This window comes from Phaseolus vulgaris, chromosome 1 (genome assembly GCF_051622355.1).
Source record: "Phaseolus vulgaris cultivar YP4 chromosome 1, ASM5162235v1, whole genome shotgun sequence".
In the NCBI taxonomy this organism is placed as follows: domain Eukaryota; kingdom Viridiplantae; phylum Streptophyta; class Magnoliopsida; order Fabales; family Fabaceae; genus Phaseolus; species Phaseolus vulgaris.
Genome location: NC_143498.1, coordinates 47,860,926 through 47,879,253, shown reverse-complemented (window position 1 = coordinate 47,879,253; position 18,328 = coordinate 47,860,926). Strand labels below are relative to the sequence as shown.

General features: G+C 31.3%; 4 protein-coding genes across 5 annotated transcripts; all 4 read right to left on the bottom strand.

The window, feature by feature from the left end:
- Window positions 1-1,878: 1,878 nt before the first annotated feature.
- Window positions 1,879-3,874, bottom strand: LOC137814497 (UDP-glycosyltransferase 73C2). Of its 2 annotated transcripts, XM_068617273.2 has the most exons (2): window positions 3,226-3,728; window positions 1,879-3,101 (listed from the first exon to the last, which is right to left on the bottom strand). In XM_068617273.2, the coding sequence occupies exon 2, from the start codon at window positions 3,082-3,084 to the stop codon at window positions 2,200-2,202; it is 885 nt and encodes a 294-aa protein (XP_068473374.1). In that variant the 5' UTR covers window positions 3,085-3,101; window positions 3,226-3,728; the 3' UTR covers window positions 1,879-2,199. The 2 variants fall into 2 exon arrangements, with proteins under 2 accessions (XP_068473374.1, XP_068473373.1); XM_068617272.2 differs by having other exon boundaries at window positions 1,879-3,874.
- Window positions 3,875-6,389: 2,515 nt separating this feature from the next.
- On the bottom strand, window positions 6,390-7,939 carry LOC137816207 (UDP-glycosyltransferase 73C6). Its single transcript, XM_068619285.2, has one exon. It carries the CDS (start codon window positions 7,879-7,881, stop codon window positions 6,415-6,417), a length of 1,467 nt encoding a protein of 488 aa, XP_068475386.1. The 5' UTR covers window positions 7,882-7,939; the 3' UTR covers window positions 6,390-6,414.
- A 3,493-nt stretch (window positions 7,940-11,432) lies between these two features.
- On the bottom strand, window positions 11,433-13,069 carry LOC137814500 (UDP-glycosyltransferase 73C6). The gene has a single exon (XM_068617275.2). It carries the CDS (start codon window positions 12,972-12,974, stop codon window positions 11,502-11,504), a length of 1,473 nt encoding a protein of 490 aa, XP_068473376.2. The 5' UTR covers window positions 12,975-13,069; the 3' UTR covers window positions 11,433-11,501.
- Window positions 13,070-15,741: 2,672 nt separating this feature from the next.
- LOC137814496 (UDP-glycosyltransferase 73C1) lies at window positions 15,742-17,513 on the bottom strand. The gene has a single exon (XM_068617271.2). The coding sequence runs from the start codon at window positions 17,293-17,295 to the stop codon at window positions 15,826-15,828; it is 1,470 nt and encodes a 489-aa protein (XP_068473372.1). The 5' UTR covers window positions 17,296-17,513; the 3' UTR covers window positions 15,742-15,825.
- Window positions 17,514-18,328: the final 815 nt, after the last annotated feature.

Sequence of the window (18,328 nt, the reverse complement as noted above, 5' to 3'; positions counted from 1 at the left end):
CAGTTTTCTTACTTTTAGAAAGGAGCCTTTTTGCAAATATTTACTAACGCATCCAAACAAATCCTGACGAATCAATGACCAGTTCCGGTATGAGTACAATTATTGAACCTCTTTCTGCTCTACATCGCTTATCTTTTCACTCCCTCTAAAAACTATTACCAATCACCGTATTTTTATTTTAATAAATAAATTTAATATTTATACTAATTTTAAGTTTAAATATATTAAATAAAATATATCTATTACTATGTATTGTAATTTTATTTGTTATATTCATAACAATACATAACCTATATCAATATAATAAAAATCTCATGAAATATATTGTTTTAATTTATAATAATACATAATCTGATATCTACATGGTTGATTATAACAGTTATTTATAATCAAATTTAACTATAAAAACCAATACTAATATATAAGACAAAAAAGTGTTTTTCTTCAACTAATTGGAAATAATAAAACTAAAAATTGATTGATTCCACCATCCATTTCTTTCTTAAGAAATTTAAAAATTAAGTGATTCAAGATTTTTCACGATTATTTGCTTTTTAAGTTAAAGTTTTATGTTTTTTAAGTATAGGCTTTTGTTAACAAATCTGAATCGAACTTTGGTGGTGTACTCTTAATTGACTTTTTTTTTGTCGCTGCTTTGAGATGCTAATAATTTAGAGTGAGAGAGAGGGGAGTTTCACCTGTTAACAAGACTCTGACGATCAAGTTAATGAGAACATGTAACTATGAGTATCTGAATACAATGTATATGTATAGATGTAGTATCACAAGATTGAACTTACTCTATTCAGGATCTTGTGACCCTTTTATCGCATTCACGGATCTTCCCTTTACGAGTTAATGACATAAAGATATTTTGTTAATATATCCTTTTATTTTAAGGGTGCAAGTAAAACATTATCTCTAAGTGTTTATTTTTATCGAATCTTAGATTATATATTTGTGTCTGAGCTAATTCAGTTATTCATTAAATTGTTTTTATTTTAATTATCTTATTAAAATACCTTGTCAGCTGTTTGGGTCGACCACTTGACACGGCATTGGATCCATTACCGTTTTGGACCGAGTTAAACATTCAACTTTTATAAACTAGATGGATCATGATGGGGCATTTAAGTGCTCGGATTGACCCTGAGCACATCTGACGATTACAGTATACATTAGTTCTTCTCATGCTATCTGTCTAGAATTGTGCTAATGAATTTTCTACTGCAATCGTTTTTCCAAGAACATGACTCCTCTGTTACTATGTCTATGTAACCATTTCTCAAGAACATGCCTCCTACCTCATGGTTGTGGAGTATTACTCTCTTTGTGCCTTAATATTGCAGGCTTGACAATACCATTCTTGTGTATTATTTTATCTACCGTCAATTCCAGAGAACAAGGTCATCTATGTTTATGCTAGAGTTTCAAATTCTACCCATCCAACATTAGTTTTGTTCCTAAGAAGCGTGATACTTACACATGATTTCTGACATGTTTGCCTACAATTTGTGAAGTTTGTGGGAATGTAACCACTATATTTATAAGATTTGAACTTCATGAAATGATTCTTGTTCCTGCTATTTTGTTTCTCCTTATCCATCTGTAATTATAAGCTTGCACCTTCAATTCACATTATTCTTTTTCCTACATTTTTTAGTATGTCTTTACAACTAATTCTGATTAAAAGAAACCTTTAAAATGTATGTCTAATTATATCTGACAGGGAAATACTAAGTTGTATTACAAACAAACATAACATCTCTCATTCCGTTTATTCTATGAAAAAAATTGTCACATGCTTATCTAACTGGCATTAACAAGAAGTGTTGGATTATGATCCAACTTCATAGAAAAAAAAAGCTAAAACTTTGATTGTCCAAGCCAATAATACACCATTGAAGCAATGACTTAATACCATCTAACGAAAATGACATTTCCATTGAGCTAATAAATTTAGTTCCTGCTGTTGACATTCAGATTTACCAGAAAGTCAATCAAATTTCAGGAATACTAAAATTTAGATAGCAAGATATATTTACATATTCAAAACAAAATAATTGCCTACAAAATTTAGCAGAGCTTATGAATAAATTTGAAAGAGTTCATGACACACCATTAAAAGATAGACCCTCATGTGAAAAAAGTATAACATGTGGCCTTTTACTTCAGATTGGTGTTTGGCAAATGAGATTGTCACATATCTCTCTTGATCTTTTGCATGATATCTTGGATGAGCAAGGTCACATCAGAATGAGAGGATCCCCCTTTCTCTACAGCTCTCTTAGCCACCTCTGCAAGTTCTCTTACCCTTTTTCTTCTTTCTTCACTTTCGCTACTCTCATCCATTACACTTTCTATTGCCCTTTCAATATCTTTCTTCTTCACTTCCACACCAATTTCCTCTTCCTTTCCCCATTTAGTAGTACTCTTCACACCAACCTTCACTCCAACTTTCAGTATCTGCACAATCAAATTTTCATTAAAAAATTGATCCCCAAATAGTGGCCATGAAACCATTGGTACCCCGGAACATATTGCTTCTGAGGTAGAGTTCCAACCACAGTGTGTTATGAACCCTCCAATTGCAGGGTGTGATAGTATTAGCAATTGAGGAGCCCAACCCCGAATTAGAAGGCTTCTAGCATTGGTCCTTTCCTCAAACCCGTCTTCCTTTATCCACTTTTCCATTGCTTCTGACAAACTTCCTCCCCTGATAACCCAAATGAAGGGTCTTTTTGATGCTTCCAAGGCTAAGCCAAGCTCTATCAACTGTGGCGGTGTTAAATTGCATAGGCTTCCAAGGCATGCATAGATCACAGTCCCTGGTTGCTGACGATCAAGCCAGGACTTCAGGTGGCACTCGTCAATTGAAGCCTTGTTACCTCTTTCAGCCTTGTCCATGCGATCCTTGTTACTAAGTGATAGTGGTCCAATACACCATACTTTATCATTATTGATCTTCTTGTATTCCCTTGCATATGCTGGCTCCAACTCTTCAAAAGAATTCACGATTATCCCATAAGTAGCAACACCAGGTGCACCATATTCATCCATAATCTCTTTCCATCTTTTATCCATTAAGTGTTCTGTTTGGGCTTTGGTTATTTCAATTTTGTCAGGTAAACCAGGCAAAACAAAATACTCCGATTCAGTAGCTTTATTCTCCATCATATTATAAGTTTGTAAAGTACGCAAACATAGTAGAAAGAAGCAACTTACAGCAGCAAAAGAAATCCTCGGAATGTTGAATTTTTTGGCTATGTGGGTTGTATATGGCAAACCCATATCAGAAATTATGCAACTTGGTGCTGGTGTTAACTCTTCAAATAATTTTTCTACTGGTTCCCGTGAGATGTTTGCTGCACCGAAAAATTGAAACCCCATGCCGAGTGTAGGCAGCATATCGAGATTCTCACACTCATGTGGTAATCCAAACTCTTTAGTTGGAAATTGAAGTTGAGCGACTCTAATCTGAAACCCCGCTTCAATATAGCGATCAACGATTGATGCAAAACGAGCTGCGTTATGTGGTGTTGTGACTACTGTCACAATAACGTTGTGTTGCACCAACACTTTTGCAAAGTCCATCATAGGGATCAGGTGGCCTTGTGCCATGAATGGGAACAATACGAAGTGAAGCTGCTGTTCTTGGGAAGCCATTCTTTTACCGTGAATTCACCTCAACAACAGAAGAATTAAAAGATTAACACTAGTTTTAACACAGTATGAGTCATTTTCACACATCTTAAAAGTCCTTTTGATGGTGACGTAAGCGCCTACATAAGCATCTTTGGATTCTCTTTTCTTCACAGGTCAAGTGATGTTTATCTCATGTTGTTCTTCAGTTACAAACAAAACATTTAGTTGCTGATCAGCATTGAGGAGACAGTATTCAAGTTAAAATGAAAAACTATGTCCTACTAAAATAATGTTAAACGATAAGGATAATTTCTATTATGGGCTAGAAAATAAAATAAAATTAGATGAGAAAGTCAGAATAGGAACAATTTTTTTCCCAACAAAGAATAAAACAAATAAAAATAAGATATTTAAAGAATGTCTCAACTAATTTGTGGACACAAGATCTTTTAACCCCACAAAAAAAATATTGGATCCTCATTCTATCAATCAAAAAGACAACATCCTCCTATAAGATAGTAAAAAAGAAATAAACAAACAAACAATAATAACATAAAAATAAAGCATTAGAGAAAAAATATTAGAAAAAAAGAGAAATTAGCCTTTAACACTTTTATTTTTCTTTCACTTTCATTTAATAACTCCTTTTAATAATAAAATATTATATTTAATTAATAAAAAATAAATTTTTAAAATAAAATAATAATATATTTAATTATTAAATGAAAGTAAAAAAAATATTAGTATTAAAGTATCCCTAGAAAAAAAATTAACTTATAACAATATTTAAAAAAAGGGCTAGATGTACACCTTCAATCTTCTTACACCTTGTTAAGTCTAATACAATAATAGTATTTTTACTTCCATACTTAATTCATTCCAAATCATTTTATGTTTTAAAATAAAAAATGTTATGTCATTTATAATTGATGGGTGTTTGGTAAAAATGGGGTATTTATCTTTTTTTCCCATAATTCATGAACTTCTATTAAAACATTTATAAATAATCTTACTAAATATATGAGAAGCATCAAAATCTTTATAAAGATTTTTCTTGAGTATATGATCAGCTGAAACTTGAATTCCACCTAACATACTTTGGACAAATTACAACTTATAACATAATATTTACCGTATCAAGTAAGATTTTTTTTTTCTTTTAGATATGCAATTAAATTGGGAAGCAAATGAAGATGTCACTTTATGAATAATATCATGCACTTTACAAAAAATCTAATTATAGTTAAAAAAATAATTATATTGTGAATATTTATATTTATTTGAATCAATTATATAACATGTACTAATCATGTAAAACTTATTTTTTGCAATTTAAAAAAAAAATATTACACCGTTTTCATTTTTTATTTTTATGTTTGTTCTCTTTGTTTTTCGTATTTTTTTCTTATCAACTGCTCCTTTCTCCTTGCTATTAAAGCTTCTTCATAAGTAGAATAATTTTTCAACAACAATAGTACTTAAACCTTTGACAAGGTCTAGATTTGTTTTTTATTTTATTCCAACATCTATCTATTTTCTCATTTTGAATGAAATAATATAATATGAGAAAGTTAGTAAAAGGAAAGTGTTCCACAAGTCCACATGTAGATCTATGGCTAAATTTTTTACACAAGTTCACTTCTTTTTCTTTACATTATTGCCTAACGTGGAATGGGCTATCTATTCCAACCCACTAGCGAGTTTAGGTCTATTTGGAATAATCCACAATTGGCATAGATCAAGTGCGAGATGAAACGGAATGACTTGCATGACATGCATAACTTAAAAATTTAGAAATTTCTTTCTGCACTTCCATATTTTTTCATTCATCATATTCTAAATTTTTATAAAAGTATCAATTCCAAATTCTACAATCTATAATGCAAATTTGTATTTTGTATTGTATAATCTAAAATATTGAACAATTCAAAACACAAATTTCAACTTTCAGAATTTATAATTTTGGAAGTCTCTAAATTTCACATTTCACAAATTTTATTCATATCTTATTACACATGTACAGTGAGAATAATATTACAAGAACATTTACCTAATTCATCTAAATAAATAAAAATATTTAAAATTTATTTTTTATTAATTTTTAAAAAAGTATTTTTTTATACCGCGGGCTAAATCAGATCAACTCTTATGTAAAATGAGCCAATAAAATCAACCCACGCATAGAGACTATCCAAATACTGGAGAAGCCAATGTAGAGACAAACGCACATTGTCATCTTTAATTAAAAGCGACGTTTGGTCTATGATTTTTTCACTTAACTCTTTAAATGAGAATAAATAGTTGAATTACGATTAAAAATAATAGATTAAAGTAAAATTGCGCGTCTTTTTTTATTATATATTTTTCTATTTTCATTACAATTACACCCATTCTAATACTCATTCTTATATCATCGCCACAAAACAAAATTAATGATTCACTTGACAGAAATTTTTGTACTGTGCAAACCAATGTGCTTGGGTCCTAAAATGAAAATGACATTTCCCCCTCAGCAAATTTGCATTCATCTAGCTGCTGATGACGTCAAGTCTCACAAGAAATTCTATCAATTTGCTGGAAAAATGCTAAAAATTATAGAGCAATTGTTGTATATTAATCATAGTACTACTGAAACAAAATAGTTGCCTTAAAAATTCTACTGATTTGCAAAAGTTAAGGATAAATTTGGAAGAGGTTATGCATACAAATTATAGATAATTAAGTGCAAAACTTCAAGGTTGGTCTTTTTATTACATGAGTATGATAGTATCATACATTTTGTTTGATTTTTTGCATTATATCTTCGATAAGCAAGGTCACATTAGAATAAGAGGATCCCCCTTTCTCTACAGCTCCTTTAGCCATTTCTGCAAGATCTCTAACCCTTTTTCTCCTTTCTTCATCTTCGCTTGTCTCATCCATTAGTTTTACTATTGCCCTTTCAACATCTTCTTTCTTCACCAACACACCAATTTTTTCTTCTTCTCCCCATGTAACAGGACTCTCCACTCCAACCTTCACTCCAACTTTTAATATATCCACGATTAGACTTTCATTCAAAAACTGGTCTCCAAAAAGTGGCCACGTAACCATTGGAACACCAGCACATATTGCTTCTAAGGTAGAGTTCCAACCACAGTGTGTTAAGAACCCTCCAATTGCAGGGTGTGATAATATTAACAATTGAGGAGCCCAGCCCCGAATGAGAAGGCTTCTACCATTTGTCCTTTCCTCAAATCCATTTTCCTCGATCCACTTTTCCAATGCTTCTGAATAACTTCCTTCCCTGATAACCCAAATGAAGGGTCTTTGTGATGCTTCCAAGGCCAAACCAAGCTCTATCAACTGTGGTGCTGTTAAATTACACAGGCTTCCAAAGCATGCATAGATTACAGTTCCTAGCTTTTGACAATCAAGCCAGCACCTCAGGTGGCACTCCTCAATTGAGGCCATTCTACCTCTTTGAGCCTTATCCAAGTGATCCTTGTTGCTATATGACAGTGGTCCCAAACACCACAGTTTATTGTTTCTCATCTTCTTGTATCCCCCTGCATAGGCTGGCTCCAGCTCTTCAAAAGAATTCATGATCATCCCATAAGCTTCCATTTCAGCTTCAAACAATGTATCAGTAACCTGTTTCATGCCTTCATTAATTGCTAGTCCGGACTTAGCTACGTTCATTTCAATTTTGTCAGGTATACCAGGCACAACAAAGTACTCCGATTCAGTAGTTACGCTCTCCATAACATTATGGATACGTATATTAGACATGCAAAAGAGATAGAAGCAACTTACTCCCACAAAAGAAATCCTGGGAATTTTAAACTTTTTAGCAATGTGGTTTGTATACGGTAAGCACATATCGGAGATGATGCAGCTTGGTGCTGGTGTTAACTCTTCAAACAGTTTTTCAGCTGGTTGTCGAAGTAAGTTTGTTGCATTGAAGAAGCCAGCGGCCATGCCCAGTGAAGGTATCATATCGAGATTCTCACATCCATCTGGTACTCCAGCTTCTTTACATGGGAATTGAAGTTGAACTAATCTGATTTGAAACCCAGATTCAACATAACGATCAAAGATTGACGTGAAACGAGCTGCATTGTTTGGGGTAGTGACTACAGTCACAATAACATTGCGTCGCACCAATACTTTTGCAATGTCCACCATGGGGATCATGTGGCCTTGAGCCATCAATGGAAACAAGACGAAGTGGAGTTGCTGATCTTGGGGACCCATTCTTGTTGTGGAATGGTATTCTGCAATGAATTCACTTCAACCTGTTTATTTATTTATAGACGCGTCATGCAGCCTCTCTCGATGCAACTACGTGAATACCTTGGAATATGAGACAGTGCATTGCAAATTGCGTTGCGTTTTGTCTGTTTGGATTTGCATCTTCTGCAGAAACAAATGCATTCAGTTGGAAAGTTTTGTTGCTACGTAATACATAGTATGTTTGTATCATAATGTCGGATCCCTTTGTCGGAGGAAACCAAGCCGGCCATAAGAGGCTTCATTGGAGAGAGAATAATGTCCATTTGGACCAGTGATACAGTTCATGCATGTGTTTTAACCAAGATTTGAACTATTAATAATAGGATCGTTAACACCATACACACAGTGCCAAACATTTATTTCACGTATAAAAAATTAATATATTTTTAATTAAAAATATTATTATTAGAGTGTGAAGTATTTTTTATTTTTTTTAGCAACAAAATCTTTTCCTTAATAATACCAGTTCATAGGTTTATTATTAGAGCGGTGATATATTAACACCGTAAACAGAATAAATTAATATTTTATTTACTTTTGATTTATTTTTTAATTAGAAATATTATTGTATTATTATAAACTGTTGTTAAAGGTATGTTTTTAACTGTTCAACAGTGTTAAAAGAAAGTTTTCCTTATTATTATTAGTAAAAGAATTACTATTTCTCTTAAGTTTAGAAATATCATAGAGTTTGATTTTTTTTTTGTTATAATAACAAATTGGGGTATTATTTCATTATGTTAAATCTCTAATGGCTAAGAAGTCGGAAGTAAAACCAATTTAAATACATCTTTCACTTTTAACGGTGGAGGACACTTTTTAAAAATAAAATTATCATGGTGATATGAGCTAAAAAACAAATAATATTTTAGATCTCCAAATCTTCCAAAGACACACCCTCATTCTCTTATAACTTTTTTCTTCCATATTATTTAGGAGGTGGGTGATTTTTAAAATAATAAAATATCTAAAAAATTTACTAATAAGAAATACATATATATTCTTTATTAATAGTATAAATTATTATTCAAGTCATTATAAGGATACTTTGAGATTAAAATTCATGCATATATAATTATGTTATTTTAACCATATTTTATATTTCAACTAGTTAACTTTTAATTTTAATCAATCAATCAATTAAATTATTTTAAAAATTAATATCAAATTAATTTTTTTCACATTTTCTAAATGACAAACAGTAAAAAATATAATTGCATTGCTATACAATTTACTTTGTATTAGGTGACAGTGCATTGGAGATTTCCTTGCCTTTTGTCTTTTTGGTTTAGCATTATCTGTTAGACCCAAATACAAGAAATTGGAAAGTTTTATTATGTATCATCAAGTTTCTTTGTAGATCGAGCACAAAAAATTATGTCCCTTGTGTACTGCAAGTCTGCATGAGTATCGAAATTGCAATCGGTGATATTTTGACGCTTAATTCCATTTTACACTCACAATATATTTACAATAAAAAATTTAAAAAAAATCTTAATAAAAATATAAGCAAAATATAAAATGTTAAAATAATTTTTAAAATTAAAAAAATTATAAATAATTAAAATGTCAATATTTATTGGGATATAGGATAGAGTATGGATGTAAAAAAACATTTTTGATTGCAATAAGAATAATGTGAGGTACATGTTGGACCACATAAATCATGTGTGGAGAAATTCTAAAAACTTTTAGATGCATGCCCTCGTGATACACGAGTTCATCTTATTAATCTTGATCATGTAATTGTAGTCAGAATTAATAATATTTCAATTAATTTCCACTGTATAATTAAGATTCTTATATTACATTCATCCTGAAGTATGATCGTCTTCTAAAATGACTTTTACAATTGTCTAAAACAATGCAAATGCAGAAAACACAAAAAAAAAAACATATATATTGATTAGAAATTAGGCATAGACTAGAAATAAAATTAGTTTACACTATTTAATTCTCACCTTTCAAACTAGTTTGGGAAAGATGAATTGTACTTATGCTTACTTCTTAAATTATACATATATACGAAATATTTATTACTCGACATTTGCAAAACTTAGAAGAACAAAGGTTGAGGTGAAATGATTCTTGTAATTCATGTAAACCTTTGAATACCAATCTAATTGGGATGTAAAAGTTGAAAATAATAATTAATGTACAATTATTTATTAAAATGAGTAAAATTATATATAAGAAAACACTTTTCTTAACGGAAGAAAAAACATGCAAGCTCTCTCATCCTTACAAAACAAATTATTTGTGAAGTCTATGGAGTCGGCATGCATTAGAAAACAAAATGAAAAAAAAAAAAAAAAAGTTAAAATGACGGTAACACGAATTTGAATATTTGGTTCGTTCTCTTCTGTTGTTTTCCTCCACAAGTTGGGATGATAATGAGGGACCCATGTATAAACTGCAGAGTGGATTAGATATTTAAATATTGATTAATTTATTCTATTTCACAATTTACATTAATCTTTTAATACTTTATTGTTATATAATATTATTTATATAATGAATATAATTAAATATTTTTTATTATTTATTTAATATTATATATATTTACAAGTACACGTTTATATTTTATTTCATGCTTTATTTTAATATATATTTTCATAATATACTTTCTTATTTATCTATAAAAATAGTAAATTATTATTTTTTAAGTATTTTTTTAATTATTATATTTATAATGAGTTTTTAATTTTATAAAGATAATAAAATTTAAGATTAAAAAATTATAAAATATTGTCTAGATTTTTTTAACTTAGGCGTCCATGATCTCAAAGTCACACTCATAGGGAGATGTAAAATCTATTAATATATAAGTTTTACACAAGTTATTTCATCCTAAGTTTTCTAGTCAACTTGAGGTCGATCGGCATCTGAAAGAGTTTTTTGTGGTCTCCCTTCAAGCTCTAGTGATTCAATCTTTTAGAACAAGGGACTCCTCCTATGTGATACTCGGACGTTTAAGTCAATAAAAACATAAATATAATATAATTTAAAATAGGAGTTGAGAGAGAGTACTCCTTATGTTGTTTATTAGATGATGTTTTTTTGTAAAGTCTAATATGATATATATAGATCGAATTGTAATTAACCTCTTCACCTTTAGTCATGATTATGTCTTAATTGAGTTATTAAAGTTAATTTATTGAGATTCATTGATTTGTAGTCCCTCATAATGTTAGATAATAGGTCGGGAAACAATCATAAATGACCAACTATCAAGCCAAACCCATAACCTAACATGCCCCTCAATCTCAGACGTAGGCCAATGAGGCTATGATGAATTTGAAGGTCAAAAGATAAACAATTTGTTATATTCCATCGGGAGAGACCCATGACTTAACACTAAGTGTAACTCGCTTTTGATAAGCCAACACTACGAGGTAGCTAAATCATGAACGTGTCGCATTACCACGTCAATGCACAAGTAATATTTTAAAGTATTTTTAATATATATTAAGAAAATATAACTTAAATATGTGAGAAGATAATGCACAATATTTTCTTAGAAAAGAGAAAACATAGATAATTCATAAATTTTTAGTGAAAATGGTTTATGGCAAATGAAACTATAGCACATCTCCCTTGTTTTTTTGCATAATATCCTGGATAAGCAAGTTGACATTAGAGTGAGAGGATCCCCCTTTCTCCACGGCTCTTTTAGCCATCTCGCTCAATTCTCTTATCCTTTTTCTTCTTTCTTCACCTTCACTTGTCACATCCATTATCTCTATTATTGCCCTTTCAACGTCTTCCTTTTTCACTTCCAAACCCATTTCCTCTTCCTGGCCCCATGTCATTGGAGTTTCCACCCCAACCTTTACTCCAACGTTTAGAACTTGAACCACTAAACTTTCATTCAAGAACTGATCACCAAACATTGGCCATGTAATCATTGGAACACCAGCACATATTGCTTCTAAGGTAGAGTTCCAACCACAGTGTGTTATGAAGCCTCCAATTGCAGGGTGTGATAATATCAACAATTGAGGAGCCCAGCCCCGAATGAGAAGGCTTCTAGAACTTGTCCTTTCCTCAAATCCATTTTCCTCGATCCACTTTTCCAATGCTTCTGAATAACGTCCTTCCCTGATAACCCAAATGAAGGGTCTTTGTGATGCTTCCAAGGCCAAACCAAGCTCTATCAACTGGGGTGCTGTTAAATTGCATAGGCTTCCAAGGCATGCATAGGTTACACTCCCTGCCTTCTCACAATCAAGCCATTTTAGATATTGGGACACATCCATTGAGCCCCTACCTCTTTCAGCCTTATCCAAGTCATCCTTGTTAATAAGTGATACAGGTCCTATACACCACATTTTATCATTTTTTACCTTCTTGTAATCCCTTGCATATGCTGGCTCCAACTCTTCAAAAGAATTCATGATTATACCATAAGCACTCTTTTCAGCAACCGCAATTTCTTCACGAAACTGTTCCCACTTTTCATTCATCGACACACCACTCTGTGCTATGGTAATCTCAATCTTGTCAGGGAAATCAGGCACAACAAAGTACTCTGAGTCCGATGCTACGTTGTCCCTGACATTATGGATGAGAATATTATGATGACACAGAAGACAAAAGCAACTTACACCAAGAAAAGAAATCCTTGGGATATTGAATTTTTTGGCGATATGGTATGTAAATGGCAAACACATATCGGAGATTATGCAGCTTGGTGATGGTGATAACTCTCCAAAGAGTTTTTCCACGGGTTGCTGTAGAAGGTTTGTTGCTTCGAAGAAAGTCCTGGCCGTGCCAAGTGAAGGTATCATATCGATATTCTCGCATCCTTCGGGCAGTCCTGCTTCTTCACATGGGAATCGAACTTGAACTAATTTAATAGCAAGTCCATTCTCATTCTCAACATAACGATCGAAGATAGGTCTGAAACGAGCTGCGTTATGCGGCGTGGTGACTACAGTCACAGTAACACCGTGGTGCACCAATAATTTCGCCCAGTCCATCATGGGGATCAAGTGGCCTTGGGCCATCAATGGAATCAGGACAAAGTGTGGCCTTTGTTCTTGGGAAGACATAGTTTTGCACTAAAATGGCAATGCACAATCTATGAATTACGCTGCCTTTAAATGGTGTGTTCTTAAATGTGGGTCTGTCACATAATACAAACACGCCTAATGATATATTTCCAACTCCAATCTTTTATATAATTACATTATAATTTTCAATACTATTATTTTAATATTTATTTATATTATTTAATTATAAATTTATTATTTATTATATATATTTATTTCTAAATCTATTACATCAAATAATTCGATTTCGATTGGTTGATGTTGTGAGTTTGTAATGTATTAGTGAATGTTCATGTAAGCGCTTACGCAAGCACATTGAATAATGCCACACTACTGAGTCAATAATTTTGACCTTTTTTGTCGTGATTTCAGATCTCTTGGCTAGTAATACATGAACTAGGATTTTGTTTGTTACTTTTATGTATTTCTCTTTTTCATCAAACCATAGCTGTCCATGAGAGTCACCAATCAGAATTTGAACAAGAATAATGCCTAGGCACCTTTTTAAATCACGAATATATAGATAAATAATGTGATATACAATGAACCACTGGTCATTAACAAATATCCAATCAAAGTTTGTTTGTTAAAGTTTAAATGTATGTCCTATGTCAACAATCAATGATGAAAATCTTTTCAAAACATTTACTATGTATGTTAATAGATAAGTACTGAGTACATAATCTAATTAAATTCTTAATCTTGTATTTGTTTTATTGTAATTGAATTTTTAATTTTGTAATTTTTTTAATTATAGAATTTATTAATTACTGTGACGATTTTAAGCTGTCGTATAAACTACAATTCTAATTCAAATATTACAAGATAGAATACATTATTCAAGTAATTATTATTTTCAATTTACGGAAGTAATAATTTCTTTCTCAAACAATTTCGGGTTTTATTAATTAAGTTAACCTTAAAAATATATAAAACTTTAGAGTGTTAAAAATTACAATGAATATACATTTATAAAAAAAATCATTTATAATTTTTTAATCAGTATTTTTCACTACAAGAAATTGTCTACTTACATACCAATTATTACATATAGATCTTAATTCGTATGTAAAATGAGCATTACATATGAATATTTACATTCGAATTTTATTTATTATGAAATAGACATTACATTCGGATGTTTTTCGTATGTAAGAACATAAATGATTACATACGATTTTTTTCATATATAAAAACAAAAGTGATTACATACGAATTTTTCTGTATATAAGTCAAAAGTGACTACATACAAATATTTACATAAAGATTTAATTCAATATGTAAATAGACGTTACATATGGATTTTTTCGTATGTAAGCCAAAAGTGATTACATACAAATTTAATCCGTATATAATTTTGGCGTCATGAAACAAGAATAATTATATACGGATGATATTCGTATATAAAATATTACATACAGAATATTTATAATAATAATAATAATAATAATAAGTAAAATAAAATTCATAATATGACAAAAGAACTAATCTGATGTAGTGATCAAAGCTTCTTTGGTTATTCAAGGTACTTGGCTTTGAGTAGATGATATTTTTTTCTTTGTGTAAGTTGAATTAGTAATAGTCTTGAATAATGACAATGTTACTGAAAATTTATTGATTAGTAATAGTTTTTTACTGACAATTTAAACATATCACTGTTAATTAACCTTATCATTTTAAATCAATTAAATTAATATAGAAGAAAACAAATCGAATTGAACTGATTTAAAAGACAAGATAAAACAAAACTATTTATTAACCCTAAAACGATATTAGACAAAATAAAAGTAAAGAAATCACAAGACAAAAGTGTAACTAAAGCTAAAGTGATAATGATGTATCACGTGCAGATCTAGATGAGTGAAGTCACACAATAAGACAAATAATTAAGCGCAAGAGAACGTGTACAATTTGTCATTGCACAAACACAAATCAAACTTTTTCTCTTTTTTTTAAGAATTTATTAAAAAATGAAAATCAAGGTTGTTTTTAGATGTAAGAAAAATGAGTTGAATGAGGTAAAAAATTTATAATAAATATGATTGATGTGAATGAAAAATAAATTAAATTTAATATAATTTATTGATTTATAAAAATATCTTTGTTTTAAATGTATTAAGATTAATATTTTTTATTTATTTAAAATAAGAGATAAGATATTTATAAGTTAACATTAATATAATATTTCATTAAATAGATAAAAAAAAAATTAAACTGCATTTTTTTAAGGTATATTATTTTGAAAGTGAATGTATTATATTACCTAGGTATAATGGATAATGGATGTTAGTGTTAATAAAAAAAATGAAAAATGTTCCTTTCAAAACTACAAATTGAAAAACATAAGTGATTCGGTAAATATAATTTTAAGATTTCTTTATTTCAAACAAAAAAATATTTTTTTTCAATAATTTAGTACATTATTATCAAGGTATCAACACTAAAAAAATTATAAATAGAAGTAGAAGAGGTAAAGTTGGTTGCAAAAAAAAAGTGATGGGAGAAATGAGTTTATTTGGAGTTGGAAAGGCAAGTACTGTAATCCATCAATCACTAAACTATAATTAATTATGATTAAGACCTTAACTGGACAAAGGGTAAATTTCCCAATCCCACCATCAGTTCTTTTATATTCTATGAGTGGGGCAGATTCTTCCATCCACTTCAATAGTAAATCAACACATCGAAACACAGCATCACCACCATATAAAATAGGGTTAATATGAACGTAAAAATTAAAGAAATACGTCAACATGAATCGAGAATCTTTTAGGCGTCAAAATTGCATCCTCTTATAGATTTGGGTTAATAATATGTAGGTATGCAATATATCACTGTAGATAAAAACAAATTAAGCCTCTTGGGTAGTTGATTGTTGCATAATGTCTTGGATTAGCAAAGTGATATCAAGATGAGAAGAGCCTCCTTCTTCAACGGCTCTCTTTCCCATCTCACTCAGTTTCCTTACCCTTTCTCTTCTCTCTTTGCCTTCTTCTCCATCTTCATCCATCACCATGCATATTGCCCTCTTAATATCATCCTTCTTCACCAACACACCCCTCTTCTCTTCCTCTCCCCATTTCACTGGAACCTCTACCCCAACGCTCACTCCAATCTTCAACACATCAGTAACAAGCTTCTCATTCAAAAACTGATCACCAAATAGAGGCCAGGTAACCAGTGGCACTCCACCATTTATCCCTTCAAGTGTTGAATTCCAACCGCAGTGTGTTAAGAATCCTCCAATGGAAGGGTGTGATAATATTATCACTTGTGGTGCCCAACCTCGAATTATAAGGCCTCTCCCTTTGGTCCTTTCCTCGAACCCTTCTTCAGAGATCCACTTTTCTAGTCCTTGGAACTGACTTCCCTCCCTAATGACCCATACAAATGGCCTTTTTGTATCTTCCAAGGCCAAGGCCAACTCCACAAGTTCCGAAGTAATCAAGTTGCATATGCTTCCAAAACAAACATAGACCACTGACTTGGGTTGCTGCAAATTTAGCCACGTCAAGCAATGGTGCTCGTTAATTGAGGCCTGGTTGCCTCTTTGAGACTTATCCAAACCATCTTTGTTGCACAATGAAACAGGACCAATGCACCACGCCTTATTATTTCTTACCTTCTTGTAATCCCTCACATATGCCTTCTCTAACTCTTCAAAACTATTTATGATAACCCCATAAGACTTCATTTCAGCATGACGCACCTGATCTTTAAAGTCATCCAAATCCTTGCCAAGTGATCCTGGTAACTGCTCTCTGGTAACTTGAATTTGGTCGGGTATGCCGGGAATAGTGAAGTATTTGGATTCTGAAGTGATGCTTTTACAAAACTTTGAAGTATGTATCACGTACCGGCACTGGAGGCAAAAACATGAAAATCCGTGGAAAGAAATCCTTGGAATGTGATAGTTTTCGGCTAATTCAGCGGTCCAAGGAATGCAGAAGTCAGAGATTATGCAACTTGGTTTGGGCGTAAGTGTCTCAAAGAACTCCTCTGCTGGCTTTTGGAGCATGTGGATGACATGGAAAATTTTGGAAATATCATTTGAAGTTACCATGTCCAAATTCTCACACCCTTCAGGTAGCCCTGCTTCTTTTGATGGAAAAGGAAGTTGTAGGACACGGATTTTGAGGCCTGTTGAAACAGCTCGAGATATAACAGAACTGAAACGTGATGCATTTTTTGGGGTTGTGAATAAGGTGATAATCACACCACGCTGTGCCAATATTCTTGCAATGTCCATCATGGGGATGATGTGACCTTGAGCCATCATGGGGAATAATACAAAGTGAGGGCTGTTTGTTAGGAGAACCATGGCTCCAAAGAGGCAGATGAAAAATTGGTAGCAGTGCAGATCTCTCCTCTCTCTTGGTTTGGTTTTGGGGTTTTCACTCTGCAGTGTCCATGATCCTTTATTATAAGAGTGATGTAGGCTACTACAAAATTATTATTTACTGGTAAATGATGTAAGAGCATACGTAACTCTAGTTGGATTATTTTAAGTGAAAATATATAATAAAAAGTAAATTTATAATTAAATAATATTAAAATATATTAAAATTATAATATAATTATATAAAAAATTAGGATTATCAGTTACCGGTTTAATGAAGTTGTGGTGGATACGAGGCATCAGTGCTGTAAAGGTGTGGTTCACGTGCCTTTTTTGTTTCACAGATTCATACGCTGCATCATTGTTCAACGTTTCATAATTATCCTTATATAGCTTTGATTGTTTAGTAAAAAATAATCATACTTTTTGAATGTTTTAGTAACAAATAATCATAGTTTTGAGCTATTACATTACGAAGGAAACCTTTAGAAAATTTAGCATTAAGGTGTAATTTCTTGAAAATGTTATCCGATTAGGTAAATTGTAAAATAATTATAAGTATTGGGTAAGTTCTCTTTTCTCTTGAAAAATGATTTTAACTATATATATATATACATTATTTTATTAAAGTAAGATGTCTTTACATTAAAAAAAAATCCATTTATCTACGGAAGAATTTTCTAGGTATCCTTGTGCTGTGTTTAAAATGTATCTACGGTTGGTTCTACTATCCCATTTTGTTGAGAGTGTAAACACAAGTGCATTGACATTCAATAGTTTTTTTTGAGAAAAAAATTAGGCATTAAAATAAATTTGAATCCGTGGTCAACACAAATGGTTTTAATAGATGTGTGAAATTAGTTTTGTGCAAATGTAATTAATGATGTTAAGAGATGTTGGTTTCAGATTTGTGATTCATAAGAAATAGTCATAGACTATAGTGAGTGAGAAAAAAAAAACCTATTTTCCAAAATGAGTTGGGATTTTATGATGACCCTAAATGTCACAATGCAAT